This window comes from Triticum dicoccoides, chromosome 1B, assembly GCF_002162155.2.
Source record: "Triticum dicoccoides isolate Atlit2015 ecotype Zavitan chromosome 1B, WEW_v2.0, whole genome shotgun sequence".
Taxonomy (NCBI): Eukaryota; Viridiplantae; Streptophyta; class Magnoliopsida; order Poales; family Poaceae; genus Triticum; species Triticum dicoccoides.
This window is the reverse complement of record NC_041381.1, coordinates 489,611,275-489,629,505: the sequence shown is the minus strand read 5'-3', so window position 1 is coordinate 489,629,505 and position 18,231 is coordinate 489,611,275. Positions and strand designations below refer to the sequence as shown.

At 50.8% G+C, this 18,231-nt stretch overlaps 1 protein-coding gene across 1 annotated transcript; it reads right to left on the bottom strand.

Moving 5' to 3' along the window:
- Nucleotides 1-3,360: 3,360 nt before the first annotated feature.
- On the bottom strand, nucleotides 3,361-6,521 carry LOC119343478 (protein NRT1/ PTR FAMILY 3.1-like). Its single transcript, XM_037614414.1, has 3 exons — nucleotides 6,174-6,521; nucleotides 4,881-5,700; nucleotides 3,361-4,555 (listed from the first exon to the last, which is right to left on the bottom strand). The coding sequence occupies exons 1-3, from the start codon at nucleotides 6,262-6,264 to the stop codon at nucleotides 3,643-3,645; spliced, it is 1,824 nt and encodes a 607-aa protein (XP_037470311.1). The 5' UTR covers nucleotides 6,265-6,521; the 3' UTR covers nucleotides 3,361-3,642.
- Between the last annotated feature and the right edge of the window lie 11,710 nt (nucleotides 6,522-18,231).

The following is an 18,231-nucleotide window of genomic DNA, read 5'->3' as shown; positions in this document are numbered from 1 at the left end:
TTAGTACTCTTTTGGGTGTTATTCACATAGCGATGTGAACTAGATTATTGACTCTAGTAAACCCTTTGGGTATTGATCACACGATGATGTGAACTATGGGTATTAATCACATGCAGATGTGAATATTGGTGTTAAATCACATAGCGATGTGAATTAGATTATTGACTCTAATGCAAGTGGGAGACTGAAGGAAATATGCCCTAGAGGCAATAATAAATTTATTATTTATTTCCTTATTTCATGATAAATGTTTATTATTCATGCTAGAATTGTATTAACCGGAAACATGATACATGTGTGAATACATAGACAAACATATAGTCACTAGTATGCCTCTACTTGACTAGCTCATTAATCAAAGATGGTTATGTTTCCTAACCATAGACATGTGTTATCATTTGATTAATGAGGTCACATCATTAGGAGAATGATGTGATTGACATGACCCATTCCGTTAGCCTAGCACTTGATCGTTTAGTATGTTGCTATTGCTTTCTTCATGACTTATACATGTTCCTGTAACTATGAGATTATGCAACTCCCGTTTACCGGAGGAACACTTTGGGTGCTACCAAACGTCACAACGTAACTGGGTGATTATAAAGGAGTACTACAGGTGTCTCCAAAGGTACATGTTGGGTTGGCGTATTTCGAGATTAGGTTTTGTCACTCCGATTGTTGGAGAGGTATCTCTGGGCCCTCTCGGTAATGCACATCACTATAAGCCTTGCAAGCAATGTAGCTAATGAGTTAGTTACGGAATGATGCATTATGTAACGAGTAAAGAGACTTGCCGGTAATGAGATTGAACTAGGTATTAGATACCGACGATCGAATCTCGGGCAAGTAACATGCCGATGACAAAGGGAACAAAGTATGTTGTTATGCGGTTTGACCGATAAAGATCTTCGTAGAATATGTAGGAGCCAATATGGGCATCCAGGTTCCACTATTGGTTATTGACCAAGAATAGTTCTAGGTCATGTCTACATAGTTCTCGAACCCGTAGGGTCCGCACGCTTAAGGTTTCGATGACAGTTATATTATGAGTTTATGAGTTTTGATGTACCGAAGGAGTTCGGAGTCCCGTATGAGATCGGGGACATGACGAGGAGTCTCGAAATGGTTGAGACGTAAAGATCGATATATTGGACGACTATATTCGGAGTTCGGAAAGGTTCCGAGTGATTCGGGTATTTTTCGGAGTACCGGAGAGTTACGGGAATTCGCCGGGGAGTATATGGGCCTTATTGGGCCATACGGGAATAGAGGAGGGAGGCCAAAAGGAAGGAGGCCTGTGCCCCCCCTTTGTCCCGAATTGGACAAGGGGCGCAGCCCCCCTTTCCTTCTTCCTCTCCCTCTCTTTCCCCTTCTCCTACTCCAACAAGGGAGGTGGAATCCTACTAGGACTAGGGAGTCCTAGTAGGACTCCACACTTGGCGCGCCCCCTCCTAGGGCCGGCCTCCTCCTCCCTTGCTCCTTTATATACGGGGGCAGGGGGCACCCCATGACACACAAGTTGATCTACGGATCGTTCCTTAGCCGTGTGCGGTGCCCCCCTCCACCATATTCCACCTCGGTCATATCGTCGCGGAGTTTAGGCGAAGCCCTGCGCCGGTAGAGCATCATCATCGTCACCACGCCGTCGTGCTGATGGAACTCATCCCTGAAGCTTTGCTGGATCGGAGCCCAGGGATCGTCATCGAGCTGAACGTGTGCTGAATTCGAAGGTGCCGTACGTTCGGTACTTGGATCGGTCGGATCGTGAAGACGTACGACTACATCAACCGCGTTGTCATAACGCTTCCGCTTACGGTCTACGAGGGTACGTGGACAACACTCTCCCCTCTCGTTGCTATGCCATCACCATTATCTTGCGTGTGCGTAGGAATTTTTTTGAAATTACTACGTTCCCCAACAGTAACCAAACGCGCCCTGGCCTCCGTCGGAGTGAGTAATGACCACGTACGGATTAGCGCAGTAGCCCGAGATAAAACCTGCAAAAAAGAATAGTTGTTGTTCTGTTAAAAGCCAAGTCATTTCTGTAGTTCCAAATTGCCCATAACAACGCACATGCTCCCATTCGAATTTGTCTAGCTGTTGCGGCCTCTATACCAACCAGCCACGTTCCAAAAAATGACCTGACCGAATTCGGAGGAGTAATATTAAAGGCAATTTGCACCGAGCGCCACAACACCCTCGCCATAGGGCAATCAAAGAAAAGATGCTTGATAGTTTCATCCCGATCACAGAAACTACACCTAGTAGAACCTGTCCAGTTGCGCTTAATCAAATTATCTTTCGTTAGAACGACTTGTTTATGTACAAACCACATAAACACTTTGATTTTCAGTGGAACCTTAACTTTCCAAACGTGTTTGGAACTAGAAATAACACTAGAGTTGATGACATCAATGTACATCGACTTGACTGTGAATTCACCAGATTTAGTAAGCTTCCAACACAACTGATCGGGCTGATGAGTAAGCTGAACCTCCATTAGTCTACTCACCAGATGAATCCAAGCCTCCCACCGGTCACCCACAAGCACCCTCCTAAATTGGATGTTAAGATGAGCAGATTGCAAACTCGTTGCAACCAGAGCATCACGTCGCTGCACAATGCGATAAAGCGCCGGATACTGGAGTGCCAGCGGTGCATCACCTAGCCAAGTATCCTCCCAGAAACGAGTGTTATTGCCATCACCAACAATAAACTTTGTTCTATTAAAGAAAGTAGCTTTGACCCTCATTAGCCCCTTCCAGAAAGGCGAATCAGTTGGTCGAGTTGTCACCTGCGACAAGGTCTTAGAGTACAGATACTTGTTACGAAGAATCTGCGCCCAAGTTGCCTTAGTCTCGGCAGATAACTTATATAGCCACTTACTGAGAAGGCATCTGTTCTTAACTTCAAGGTTCTCAACCCCAAGACCCCCTTGGTCTTTTGGTCGGCAGATGACATCCCATTTGGCTAGATGGTACTTTCTCTTAATTTCATCGCTCTGCCAGAAGAAACGTGACCGATAGAAGTCCAACCTTTTTCTAACTCCAACTGAATAATACTTGTCATCAAAATGGATAAAAGGAGATGTATCTAATTTTAGTTCTAGATTGTTCCTTTTTTATTTATTTTGATGACAAATATTTTCGGACGAAGGAAGTACTCTATTTGTAACAGAGGGAGTAAATCCATTGCATGCGATCACTGGATTTTGCTCTTGTTTATACTGGCTCTTTAATGGTTCAACCAGACGCACGCAGTTGCGTGCAAATTACATGTGACCTGAACAAGAGAACAAGGGACCGGGCCCTCGTCGTCTTACTCCAATTATTAAAGTGAACAAGATGATCCAGGAAGGCATATTAACAAGAGATACTCTATAATATCATGGTTGCCTTTTGCTGCATGATCTTCTTTTTCTTTCTTTTGCGACAAGATCAGGACCATTATCTCCACAACTGGATCTTGTCACGGGATGCTTAGTGTACTGTACTAGCTAGCTCCAAGGCCATTTGGAAGTTGCAACGGTTGTGCACGCATGTGTACTGTAGTTTTTTTTTTTTGAGCATTGCATGTGTACTGTAGTTAGTTAGTGCTTAAACCAGATTCCCCGTAATTACTGTACCCTCCCTCTACTCGATCTTATACCAACCCGCCGGCGGCGCCGCCGTTGCCATTTTTGTGGACGGAGGACAGCTCGCAATCCTTTTCGTGGTCACCGTCGTCGTCCGCCACCTCCAGTGGCTTCATGGTGTAGAAGTGGAAGCAGAGGAGGTAGTAGCCAAGGTTGAGCACCATGAGGCAGGTGACGAGCCAGTAGTATGCGTCCAGCCTGCCCCGGTTGATGTTGTCCTGCAGCCACTCGCCGCTGCCCCGCGTGGCGCTCTGCACCGCCGTCACCAGCACCGTGCCCATGTAGCTGCCGAGGGAGGCCGAGAGCCAGAAGAGCGCGGCGGCGGTGCTGCGCATGCTCTCCGGCGCCTGGTCGTACAGAAACTCCATGTGCCCCACCGACGAGAACCCCTCCGCCACGCCGTGGATGGCGTACTGCGGCACCAGCCAGAACACGCTCATCGGCACGACGGTGGCCGCGGTGTCCAGCAGCCCGTGGTCCGCCGCGACGCCCCGGCGCTTGGCCTCGACGAGCGCCGCCGTGGCGACGCTGAGGATGGAGATGGCCAGCCCGACGGCCATGCGCTGGAAGTAGGTGATCCCGGACGGCAGGCCCGTGAAGCGGCGCGCCAGCGGCACGAAGGCGCGGTCGTAGAGGCCCAGGGTGACGAGCATGGCGGTGGTGGTGAAGATGGACATGGTGGCCGGCGGGATCTGGAAGTGCTGGGTGACGTGGCGGTCCATGGTGCGCGCCTGCTGGATGGTGAAGCTGTTGTTGTGCGAGCCGGCGGTGACGAGCAGGATGCCGGCCGACCAGATGGGCAGCATGCGGACGATGGACTTGAGCTCCTCCACGCGGTGCACCGTCGACAGCCGCCACAGGTCCAGCTTGCCGGAGCCGGCGGTGTCCCCCGGCGTCACGATCGCCGCCCGGTCGAAGAACCTGAACCAATTCACACGGCAACATGCAAGCATCCATCAGAGGAGCTCCGCAGGCGTACGTACGTGCACACGTGCACGTCTCCATCGACGCTAGCTAGTGGAAGCACGTACGTGGCACAAAACTGGTAAGAAGGAGGCGCAGTTTAAACTAAAGCAGTACGCGCTCTTGCTTTATTTGGTTTGTTTTCTTCCTTTGTGCACTGATAATGTAACCACCACCAAAAGCAGCCGACATGGCTAGCACAATTCGTGCACGCCGGCGCCGAGCCACACATGCACGATAAGCCAGCGATAACGAAACGGCACGGCACGGCGGGGACACTTACGTGAGCTGGTTGGTGTGCAGGAGCCTGCCGTTGGTGGAGATGAGCGCGTCGAGCTCCTTGTCCTGGTACAGCATGCGGGGGTCCTCCGGCAGCGGGGCGCGCCGCTTCTTGTACGCCGCGGCCACGACCTGCGCCAGCCGCGTGAACGGGCTGCCCCCCGGCTTGAGCCGGACGTAGAGCGGGTAGCCGACCACGAACACCACGATGGAGACGAGCATGCCGATGGCCGGGATCCCGAACCCCCACCCCCACCCCACGTTCTCCTGGATGTACACCACCACCGTCAGCGCCAGCAGCACCGCGAACCCCATGGTGAAGAAGTAGAGGTTGAAGTACTGCCGCTTCTTCCCAGCCACCGCCTCCGTGCCCCCACCACCACGGTGCTCCTCCTCGTCCTCCTGCTCCTGCTGGTCGAACTGGTCGGCGCCGAACGCCACGACGCACGGCCGGATGCCGCCGGAGCCGAGGGACGTGAAGAGCAGCGAGACGTAGAGCACGGCGAGCTGCAGCCCGTTGGCGCGGCGGCACGGGGTCGCGGGAGGGGAGCAGGGCCCGGGGCGGAGGGACGGGAGCAGCGCGGAGACGACGAGGCCGAGCATGCCGAGCTGGTAGAAGACGGAGCCGGCGACGATGGTCCAGAAGCGGCCGGCGAAGGAGTCGGCGGCGAGCGCGCCGAGGATGGGCGTGAGGCTGGACGTGCCGCCGAAGTTGGTGAGCGTGTTGGACGCCTCCACCAGCGGCAGGTGCAGCTGCTGCGTCAGGTACGTGATGAGGTTCGCGCCGAAGCCGGCCGTGGCGAACCTGTCGCACACCTCGTTCACTGCAGCACGGACATAGCAAAAGTGATGAGGGGAGAATTAAAAACTCATGCATGTATTGAATTACGTATGTCCAATTGTTTGTCTACTCCAGTTTTTGCCAACGCACATCATTAAATTTTGGTTTAGGTGCGACAAACTGGCAATGGAAACGGGTGCGAAATTTTCCGCAAGAAGCTGAACTGCCAACAGAAAGAAGCAAGAAACCAACTACGTTAAGGAAATTGGTCAAGATGTCCAAAGGCAGAGAGGCGTACGTCTTCGTACAGTGAAAAAAATCATATAAAATGCAAGTCGTCACAAGCGCTCCAGTTCGTAATCTTCGCTGGATGCGACCTTAAGTTGCCGCCCAGATCGAGAACTTTACAAGATAGGATGGACTCTACAATGCTGGCTTGTTTCCTCAGATTATATTCAGGATGAATCTACCGTACCGACAGCAAATGTTAGTGCAAGCAAAGCAGCTCTCACTCACCTAGAATGAAGGGCATGGTCTTGAAGCCGCCCTGCTTCCTCTTCTTCCGGCCCCCATCCCTGTCCCTGCCCACCGGCGGCGTGGTCGCCATGGCGGAGTGGGACTATGGACAGCTATCTGATGAACGCTCGAGCTGCTGCTTGCTGCAGACAATGGACCCGGCGAGGTGGTGGTGTGGTGCCGAGCTCTGGAGCAATGGCGGGCGGGCAGAGCAAGGCCGGATGCGAGTGTGCGGCACTGGCCTTCTTCACATGCCCCTACATGTGATGTGAGGATGGAGCCACGTATATATAGGCGCGACGAGCCTGCGGGAGGGAGGGGCAGCAAAGCATCGCAGCGGCCGACCACCCCACCTGTCACTGTGCACTGTTGGTTCAGACCAATTAACCGAGTGTACGATCTGGCATTTGTTGGATTCTTTTTTAGAAAAGAAGAAAGAAAGGAACGCTGGCTGGGAAATTAAACGTGGCAGTGGTCTGGTCGCAGTGAGCACTATCCACTAGATCGGGATCGCGTCAAGCCTTGCCGCGAAGACGCGGTCCCAATGGTTTATGGTTTGTCAAGCAAGTAATGCTAAGTCAATAGTAATCCATATTGAGACTATAAGGCAGAATCAATTTGAGATCGAAAGCGCTCCTTGGCGCGTTGCTTGTCTGTTAGACTGTATTTACATGTGTATATTGTAACGTTGTATACCACCTCATTATATATATATGTGATAGGCCACCCCTAGAGGGTTGTGCCGGTTCTCCCCAAAGCCTATTGTCTTACATGGTATCACGCTAGGTTACGTCCGCTTCCGCCTAAAAACCCTAAACCGCCGCCGCCGCCGCCGCCACCGCCGCCGCCGCCGTGCCCGCCGTCGCCGTCGCCCGACTGCTATGACGTCCGCCGCTGCGTCCGGCTCCACCGCCACCGGTTTTCTGCCGGCCTCCCTCGCGGCACTTCTCTCGAGGCCGCTGGATGCCGCCTCCCTTCAGGCGCCGATCGGGACACGGAGCGTCGGCTCCCTCTTCACGCTCCCGCCGGCTGCTACTTCGCCCGGGCAGGCGCTTGTGGCCCACACCGCCGCCGCCCCGTCAACCGCGGCTGTCGCGCCCTCGGCCACTGCGCCGCTGGTGGCGGAGGACGTCGCGCTGGCAGGCTTCGCGGCGTCAACCGCGGCCATCGCGCCCTCTGTCACCGTGCCGGCTGCCCCTCTGACTGTCTCCACGGTGGTCTCACCTCAGCCAGTCTCCTCGATGGGATCGCAGCCGCCGCCGCCGTTTCACTTCGGCCATCTCATCACCATCAAGTTGTCGTCGGACAATTACATCTTCTGGCGCGCGCAGGTTCTTCCGCTTCTTGGGAGTCACTATCTGCTTGGCTATGTCGACGGCTCTCTCCCTTGCCCTCCTGCGCTGGTTGACAGCGTGCACGGTCCGGTCTATAATCCGGCTCACCGTGTCTGGACAGGGCAGGATCAGGCGAACCTCTCCTCCATCCAGGGGTCGCTCTCTCCGGCCGTTGCTGGGCTTGTTGTCTTCGCCAAGACGTCCCACGAGGCATGGACTATTCTTGAGCGCTCGTTTGCGGCACAGTCGCAGGCTCGTGTATCTGGGCTCCGTCGCCAACTTGGGGAGTGTCAGAAGCTTGACTCCACCGCCACTGAGTTCTACAACAAAGTCAAGAGTCTCGCCGACACGCTGGCCTCCATTGGACAGCCCCTCACCGACTCCGAGTTCAACTCTTTTATTGTCAATGGTCTTGATGAGGAGTATGACGCCCTAGTCGAGATCATCAATGAGAGGGGCAACTCCACGCCCATGCCAGCACACGAGGTCTTTTCACGCCTCCTGCTTACTGAGCAACGAGTCGAGACGCGCCGATCCAGGGGCAACGGCGCCCTCTCGGCAAACGCCGCCACCAAGGGTGGTCGCTCCTCTGCTTCATCCAGGGCTCCTTCGGGGCAGTCACCACCACCCGCCTCGGCCCCTCCTCCTACTGCGACGCTACCAGGGGCTGGCGGTCCACGTGTGTGCCAGCTCTGTGGTCGCGATGGGCACTGGGCCTCGAAGTGTCACAAGAGCTTCCAGCGGGGTTTTCTTGGTCTCGGCAATGACGGGAAGGATACACGCAACTTTGCTCGTCAGGTCGCCATGGCTGATCGTCCGCCGCCGCAGAAGCCACAGGGACACACTCAGTCCTACTCCATTGATCCCCACTGGTACATGGACTCTGGGGCGACAGAGCACCTGACCAGTGAGATGGGGAAGCTTCACACTCGTGAACCCTACCATGGCTCCGACAAGATCCACACCACCAATGGAGCAGGTATGCACATCTCTCATATTGGTCAAGCATCACTTCTCACTAGACATGCCAATAGGAGTCTTCAACTTCGCAATGTTCTTCGAGTTCCATCTGTGACACGTAATCTTCTTTCAGTTCCTAAACTCACTCGTGATAATAATGTGCTTTGTGAATTTCATCCTTTTGATCTTTTTACTAAGGATCGGGGCACGAGGGACATTCTTCTTAGTGGGCGGCTCTGCCAAGGTCTCTATCGTCTGGAGCATCCCGGCGTCGCTCGCGTCTTTAGTGGAGTTCGGGTATCTCCGTCACAGTGGCATGCTCGTCTTGGTCACCCGGCCACACCTATTGTCCGGCATGTTTTGCGTCGTCATGAGCTTCCTAGTGTGTCTAGTAATAAAGATGTAGCAGTGTGTGATGCTTGTCAGCAGGGGAAGAGTCATCAACTTCCTTTTTCGGAGTCCAGTCGTGAGGTGAAACATCCTTTAGAACTTGTGTTTTCAGATGTATGGGGTCCTGCTCAGACTTCTGTTAGTGGTCATAATTACTATATCAGTTTTGTTGATGCTTACAGCCGCTTTACCTGGCTTTATCTTATCAAACGTAAATCTGATGTGTTTGACATTTTTGTTCAGTTCCAAAAACATGTTGAACGCCTTCTCAAGCACAAAATTGTTCATGTTCAGTCGGACTGGGGTGGCGAGTATCGCAACCTCAACTCCTTCTTTCAGTAGCTTGGGATCACTCACCGTTTAGCATGTCCACATACACATCAGCAGAATGGTTCAGTAGAACGTAAGCATCGTCACATTGTTGAAGCTGGTCTGACTCTTTTGGCCCATGCATCTGTTCCGTTTCGTTTTTGGAGTGATGCTTTCACCACTGCATGTTTTCTCATCAATCGTACTCCCACTCGTGTTTTGAATATGAAGACTCCCATTGAAGTTCTCCTTAATGAACAACCGGACTACACCTTTCTCAAGGTGTTTGGGTGTGCTTGCTGGCCCCATCTCCGTCCATATAACAAGCGTAAGCTCGAGTTTCGTTCCAAGAAGTGTGTTTTTCTTGGTTATAGCTCTCTTCATAAAGGATACAAATGTCTTCATGTGCCCACTAATCGTGTCTACATCTCTCGGGATGTTGTGTTTGATGAGCATGTTTTTCCCTTTGCCAAACTCCCTGTGTCCACTACCGAGCCACCTGTCATGCATTCATCCTCTGTTGCTTCTGACCAATTTGATGATGTTGCATATTCTCCTCTATTGTTGCCTAACCATGGTGCAGGCACTGGTCGTGGGGCTCGTTTGGAGATTCTGGAAGTGCCATCTTCCTCTTCGTCGCCATCACCTTCATCCTCGGCACCTTCTGTTTTGCATGAGGAGCACATGGCGCCCCTGCATGGCCTCGGTTTCCGTGCTCATGCACGGCCGATCGACGTCCTGGCCCGGTCGCCTCTGGCTTCTGGGCTGCCTTCGCCATCGTCGCGCCCTGCAACCCCGCCGACTGGGCCGGCCTCCTCGGTCCCCGTCTCGCCCAGGGCGTCGGGGCCGTCATCACCAGGCCTGGCCTCGCCCGCCCCTCCCTCGCCCAGGGTGTCTGGGCCCTTCTCATCAGGGCCGGCCTCGCCTGCTCTCGCCTCGCCAAGGCCGTCTGGGCCGGTGTCACCGGAGCTGGCCTCGCCCACTCTCGGTTCGCCCATGGCCTCTGAGCCCCTGTCGTCGGGCCAGTCTTCGTCATGCAGCCCGGAGTCGTCTGTCCCGAGCTCGCCTGAGGTGATTCCTGCATCTCCGGCGACCGTCACGTCTTCGTCACCTTCGCCTCCGCCGGCTCCTGCTGCTGCTCTACGTCCACATACGCGCAGTCGGAGTGGCATTTTTCAGCCTAAGCAACGTCACGATGGCACAGTTGCTTGGTTAGCGGCGTGCATGTCTGCTGCTCTTGCAGATCCATCCTCTGAGCCACGCACGTATCAAGCTGCTATGCGCATTCCTCATTGGAGAGAGGCCATGGAGCAGGAGTATCAAGCGCTTCTTCGCAATCAGACATGGACTCTTGTTCCTCCACAATCACGGGTAAATGTCATTGATTCCAAATGGGTTTTCAAAGTGAAGAGGCATTTTGATGGGTCCATTGAGCGCTATAAGGCTCGTCTGGTTGCTCGTGGTTTTCGACAGCGTTTTGGACTTGACTATGAAGACACCTTCAGTCCAGTGGTCAAGCCTACTACCATCAGACTTCTTCTCTCTCTGGCTGTTACTCGAGGTTGGTTTCTTCGTCAGCTTGATGTTCAAAATGCTTTTGTTCATGGTGTCTTGGCGGAGGAGGTTTACATGCGCCAGCCTCCGGGTTTCTCTGATCCGGATCGCCCTGATCAACTCTGTCGTCTGTCCAAGGCAATTTATGGTCTGAAGCAGGCTCCTCGTGCTTGGCATGCTCGTCTTGCAATGGCTCTTCGTGCTCATGGTTTTGCATCATCAACTGCTGACTCCTCATTGTTTCTTCTTCAAAGGCCTGAGGTTACTATGTACTTGTTGGTCTATGTAGATGATATCATTTTGGTCAGCTCCTCTCAGTCGGCTGCTACTGCGCTTGTTCGCTCACTTGGTGCTGATTTTGCGGTCAAGGACCTTGGGAAGCTTCATTACTTTCTTGGTGTGGAGGTTACTTCTCGTGCTGCTGGCCTTGTTATGACGCAGAAGAAGTACTCTCTGGATTTGTTGCAGCGAGCTGGGATGCTTAAGTGCAAACCGACGACTACACCCATGTCTACCACTGATAAGCTCAATGCTGTTGATGGTGTGCTTCTTTCTTCTTCTGATGCGACAAAGTACAGGAGTATTGTTGGTGGGCTCCAGTACTTGACGATCACGCGACCAGACATTTCCTATGCTGTTAACCGAGTCTGCCAGTATCTGCAGTCATCCCGTGACACTCATTGGTCTGCTGTTAAGCGGATTTTGCGCTATATTCGTTTCACGGTGGCTCATGGTTTGCATATTCGGTCGTCTGACTCTGGTTGTCTTTCAGCATATTCTGATGCAGACTGGGCTGGCAATCCGGATGACAGGTGATCCACGGGGGGTTATGCTGTCTTCTTTGGCTCTAACCTGATTGCCTAGAGTGCTTGGAAACAGGCTACTGTCTCGCGTAGCAGTACTGAGGCTGAGTATAAGGCTGTGGCCAATGCCACATCAGAGATCATCTGGGTACAGTCCTTGCTTCAGGAGTTAAGTATACCCCAATCACAGCCTCCTGTTCTTTGGTGTGATAACATCGGTGCTACATACCTTTCTGCAAATCCGGTATTCCATGCCCGAACGAAACACATTGAAGTTGACTATCACTTTGTGCGTGAACGTGTCTCTCAGAAGCAACTACAGATCAAGTTTATTTCTTCCAAGGATCAACTTGCTGACATCTTCACCAAGCCATTGCCTTTGCCACAGTTTGAGACTTGCAGGCGCAATCTTACCCTTCTAGATTCATTAGAAAGTGGCTAAGATTGAGGGAGGGTGTTAGACTGTATTTACATGTGTATATTGTAACGTTGTATACCACCTCATTATATATATATATGTGATAGGCCACCCCTAGAGGGTTGTGCCGGTTCCCCCCAAAGCCTATTGTCTTACACTGTCCAACACTCTATTTTTGGTCCATCTCAAGCAAGGAGATATATGATTCAGTATAAAGAAACAATATCCAATAGGGTGGTTCATAAGATCATGATTCACGATATAGCAAAAAATATCTTGATTCAACTGAAATTGCTCTGCCCATCCCAACGGTCCAGCACACCAAATACAAAACTATGGTTAATCACTCAAGAAATCATCACATATATCCATGCTTGTAAACCATGTATTTTGATAAAGTGGAGCTCAAAACCAGACCCAAACTATAACATTTCATCACAAAGCATAAAGATCCACTTCATACTACATAATCAAGCCATAGTGATGGCCCATGTCAATAAGTTCATTACAAAGGAGACAAAGTCTAATATGCCAAAAACAAGTCAGATTGATAGAGCAGTTGCCCAGTCCAGCCGCGAGTTGTAGAACATTACAATATCTTAAATGGTGCTAGGGAGTGCGCCTCGTGGAATGACATTGCACAATATGATTGAGATGCATCCAGTTTAACACAAAGAAATGGATAAAAATTAACACAGTTTGACGGATCAGGATTACAACAGGTTGTTTATATGGAAAGCAACACATACCACATGTCAAAAGACCATTGATAATAATTAGAGCAAGTCGTTTACATAGAAAGGGTCCAGAGACTAAGTGACACATTACAGAGTGTTTATACAAAATGATAGTGACAACCAGATAACATCCTTGATAAGTACACAAAATGTAAACCAATGGTGTATCTCATCATGGGAGTGATACCGCTAGAAACATATGTTTGCCAATTCCAATTGTCGATCAACGGTGTTTTGCACATGGAAACAAAAAACAAACACAAAAAATGCCATTAGATCAAAACAGAAATTTGAAACCTTTGTCTCAAGTGCCTATTAGATCAGTGGCCCGGGCGTTTGAGGCCGGTTTGGGGGGCGGCTGTAGATGCTCTTAGTGCCAGCCGAATGATTTGCATTCATCCAGGGAAAAAAAGGGGGTTGTGTTTCCAGAAATTTGACAACGTCAAAGGTTATTCGATCTGCCTTGTTTCTCACTTTTTGAGTAGATATGACTAAAGGTTTTCATGGTTGCTCAGAGTTAAGTTCCCGACTTTGCCATGTACTACTAGAGCACAACTAGACTCAGAGTTTAAATAATAAGAAGTTTCAAGAGTTTAGCTCAACACCACAGCCGTGCCAAGCATGCACTTTCAAACAATTGTTTTGACACCGTGACCTTGTTGAGCTAAACACTCATAGTTTAGCCCAACCCAACGTTGCGCCGAATGTCGTGACACATTTTAATATCAGAAAACAATCTTGTTGTCACAAAATTTCATACCAAAATTGGAGACATTGCTCAAGATGCAAAAAATAATAAATTTGACATGAATGTGGTAATAAGCCAAACCTAAAGCCCAACTTATGTTATGTCTATTCAATGTCGAATTTGTCATTTTGTTTTTTTAATCCAGTTTTTGAATTTTGATTCAAATTTTTATGAAAAAATATATTGATGTTGTATGTATATGTTCATTTATTTTCATAATTTCCTGAGTACTTAAAAATGTGCTACGCGAGTTCGGTGCACCAGACATTAAAGAGCCGCAATCGCGTGGTCACTTGCAAGTAGAGACGAAACATAATGCCAAAACATACTAACCACCTATGGAGGCGAAGGAACGATCCGTAGACTACAATTGCATTCATTTTGGGTAAAAGATATCACTAGCCACTCGCTTTACTCTACACACATCACTCTTAAAACACCGTCGGTAAAAGTTAAAGAGTTTTTTAAATAATGGCTTTCCCGAGTTCAACATGTATGTGTGCATGAATCTTAATGTCTATATGCTTCTTTTCTGAAAGATTTTTGCGATTTACTCATGAGTTTAGAGGCGGCTAGCCCTGGATCTGCCAAGACGACTGATTGCTACTTGGTAGAAAAGGCTACTAGGGGCAAAATCAAGAAGGTGAAGAAGTCTCTCGGGGTTTAGAACCATGCGCAAGAAGAATGGTGTCACAGGAAAGGCATTTGCAGCTTCTTAATGGATGTTTCTTAGTCACTGGGATCATCCTCATGGCTTGTCATGTCTTCCTGGTTTGGTGGCGTTTGTCGTCTTCGACCGAGGTGTTCTCAATGTGTATGGGGATCTATGATTGTTGTGTGTTGGGATTGGTTGTCAAGTCGACCATGTGGTCACGGGGCTTCGTATTTTGTGAGTAGTTCGTATGTGGTTTGTTTGTATCGATCGGGTCTGATTTTTGGTTAATTATTGAGCAATTATCTACCACTGTGTTCCATAATACTTCCTCCGTTTTTAAATATTTGTTTTTTAGAGATTTCAAATGGACTATCACATACGGATGTGTGTATACATAGTTTAGAGTGTAGATTCACTCATTTTGCTCCATATGTAGTCACTTGTTGAGATCTTTAGAAAGACATATATTTAGGAATGGAGGAGATATAAAATGTTTTTCAACACTACACTAGTGTCAAAAAAGATTGTACATTATGGGGCGGAGAGAGTATTTCTCAATTAACTAAAAATCGATTTAGAACGCTGGCATCTCTCTCTATGGTTGTACTGGCATTAAACCATTTTCCATTTTTAAAGTATATTCCTGAAACTCTTCCCAAACACGTCGGCTGCAGATTCCAGCCATCCCTATCGCCCGACACATGGGCCGGAAATCCACTGTTGCCGCTGCGCGGGCCATTCCATCTCTCCCCTAACTGAACTAACACTGGCCGAAAGCGCCTCCACTACAACCTAACCTCCAAAGATTTTCCAGGAGTGGGAGGCCGGAAGAGGTAACCAAACCGGCAGCTAAAACGGAACATGCACATCAACGGCGTCGTGGATCCAAGCTACTACGCCTACGCGTTAATGCCGACGGAGAAGGGTGGTGCTGTTTAGCTGTTTGTCAGCCTGTGTTCACCGGACAGCTCACGGACGGTACTGATACCAGACAACGGGCAACCAAGCCTATCACCTATGTAGTCCCTGTACGTCTACTGTGATGGGCTGGTCCTCGGTGCAGGTTTAGTACGACGGCCTCACTCCATTACTGTGGCTGGATGAGCTTGGGACGGGTGAGGATGCGAGATCCCGATCTGATTCTGACATGTTGGAATTTCAAGTGTAGCGCCATGAAGAACATCCATGTTCCGAACAGGGCCTGCTCCATGCATGGAGAGAATTCAGATCGGCGTCAATTGATCCTGACAACCAATGCTGGTGCCAGTACTTTTTTTTTTTTTTGAACTTCTGGTGCCAGTACTTTGACTGAATGTGCGAGCGTCATCAGTGAAGTAGTGCTGCCAGGCTTGACACTATTTTTTTGTATTGAAACAGTTCTAGTGCCATGCCTAGCTATCACAGTAGTTTGACTAGATTGAGACGTCGGATCTCCCTCCGAAGTAACAAAATGTGCTGGTCATTCCGGGAAAAAGAAACCCCACTGAATATTGGTTATCTCTTTTTCATCCCGAGAACCTTGACGTTGATCATTGTCAGTCAGCAATTCTTCCACTCAGTATTTTGCAAGCTGCAGACAGTTTATTGTCACCTGTGTGAAAACTGAAAACTTACTGCCAGTGAACAAGACGAGAGAAGGACCCACCGAATTGCTAAGTTCCATTGAACGGACAGGAAGTGCTCCGATTTGTACTACAAGCATTTACAGACGCTAGTGCTGCCAAGCGCCAGAGATTGGCTGATTCGGCTCACGGGCAAATCAGATCAGATGAACCGCCGTAGACGGGACGGGGCCTCATAAACTCTGAACCTGGTCGCACGGGAGGAGTTGATACTACGAGCTACCGTGTGTACACTACTGCATCTTTCTTTTTCTTTTTTTGCATGCACTGGCGGCCTACCGATTGGCAGTGGAACTCCGCATTGCCCCTGCAATCATGCCTAGAATTTTCGTTTTATTCCGTTGGATCCTACAAGAATCGTGCATAGGGTGTGTGCGTCGTACCGTGTTCCATTCACGTTAACATCTTAGCATGAAATCACGAGACGAAGACTGGGTGAATCTAAAGGACACAGCCCCACAAACCCATGTCTGCTTGTTTACGTTGTCATTTCTGGCTTCTCGCATGTGCCTTGAGTGCGACAGGATTGCTTCTTGTTGCCTGTCTTTTTGGCTCGGCCGCTGCAGGAGGATTGATCGCTACGTTCACATCGGGTGCGTCCGTAGCCAATTTGAATTCCGCTCTCTCACTCATTTGCAGTCGATCTAGTGGGCAACTTAGGATGATCATGCTGCCAAGCGCAACCGGGCAGGCACGTGCCTTGTGCTTAGGGTGGGCGGTGGTTTGACTGCTTCAAGCTCTCGCTTGTTGTTGCCCATGCCGCAATGCTCGATAGCCCGCCCGGCCCGTGCTTGCTTAGGGTGGGCAGGCCGGTCGCTCCAGCCTTCAGTCGTGGTGATGGTCCTCACTCTCTTCAGTCAGTGAGCCTTAACTTTGTGCGACTTCCGGTCGACCTGGTTGGCATCCATTTGAAAATTTCGGTCGTGCGAAATGATGCAGTTGTGGCGGCTATCGGCCTCCGGAACAAAACTAATGATGCTGCAAATCTTATCCTCTCCCCTCTCTTAACGTCTGATGATTAGAAGAACCATAGTCGTATCTTGTACTACTACCGGTAATCTATTAGCCCATGATGAAGACACGAATTGCAGTTTGCACACGACTAACCAGATAGTAATCGATAATCATTGACCGACACGGCAGGTGATCAATGTAGTATACTCCACGAATGCACTAGAATACATCACCATGGGAGGCGCGCCCCGGGATGTCCGTGCGCGGTGCACCGTGCATGGCCAAACTACCGATCAAAGGGCGTAGCCAGCCCAGTAGTGCGGGTCACAGCGGGCGCGACCGCGACCGCGACCGCGGCGAGCTAAGGTTTGGCTGGCGCGCTGGTCCAAGATCATCTCGATCTGCCGGTCCCATTCACGAGCTCTCGATGATTCGATGATTGGGGCACCGAACTCGCTTTACAAGTGTTCAGTGCGGCGCGGTGGTGGCGATCTACGGCGATCCGCCGTCCCATCCCCGTATCCGGGCCTTCCCGCTTGTTGGGCACCGGCGGGGCGCGGACGTGGCAGATTCGGCGCCCGGGCTCCGGCGGCGTTTTCCGCCGGCTCGCTCCGGCCGCGCACGTAAAGAGACGAGATGGGCCGACGATAGGGTGGATAGAGCGCTGGTGCGCCGTGCGTGGCGAGCGGCGCGGGGGCTGGGCGGTGCACGCCGGACGGGCGCGCGAGGGGACGTCGCTGTATCTGTATGCACGTCTGGGCTCGCGGCGCCGGCGGGACAAAATTGGTGGCGTCTGGCGTGACCTCACCCGTCACGAGCTGCTGTTGGCGTGTGGGGGCATGCGACCGGCAATCCCGTACGTGGCTGGGGTCGGCATGGCCCCAACGGCTTCTCGACTGGGTTTGGGTTTGGGTTTGGAGAGCGACGACAGGCGTGGTCGACTTCGGTAGACGCCTGGCACGATGCTGGTCACAGGTATATACACGGTGGCGTCGCTGTGCCATTGTCGAATACTGTAGTGATTTCGGCGTATGTTTTCGTCCCTGGCACTTTAATTGTACTTTCTTTTTTGCGGGGACTTTAATGGTTGTTTGGCTAACAAAGATTATCCATGGGATTATAGAGAACGTGTTTTTAGCTGATGTTTAGCAAAACCGGTTTTAGAAATTATTTTATGTAGAACCAGTTTATAGAAAAATATGTTTGGCTTACTCCCGAGTCCTGACTCCTCCCGTGACCTTCCCTCGATAAAATACTCTTGCCGTGACCTTCTCTTTCTGTCTTGCTTCCTCGACTTGGCCATTGGAGACGGTCTGCAAGCTCCAACATCCATTCCTCCTCTGTTTTCGGTACTCAATCCCTCGACGCCATTACTCGCCTTCCCTTGGACCGACCCTGGACGACTCCATGCGCAGCCGCCAGTACGTGCTTACGACCATCGCCGGCGTCGGGTACTCGCCTGAAGTACTCCAGGTCTCGGTGTTCTATGTCCCATGTACCCCATACATGTCAAGAGACTCGAGGGAGGTGCGGTCGTCCTTGTCCAGCATGAGCTCGCGCGCGCCCTTGCTGAC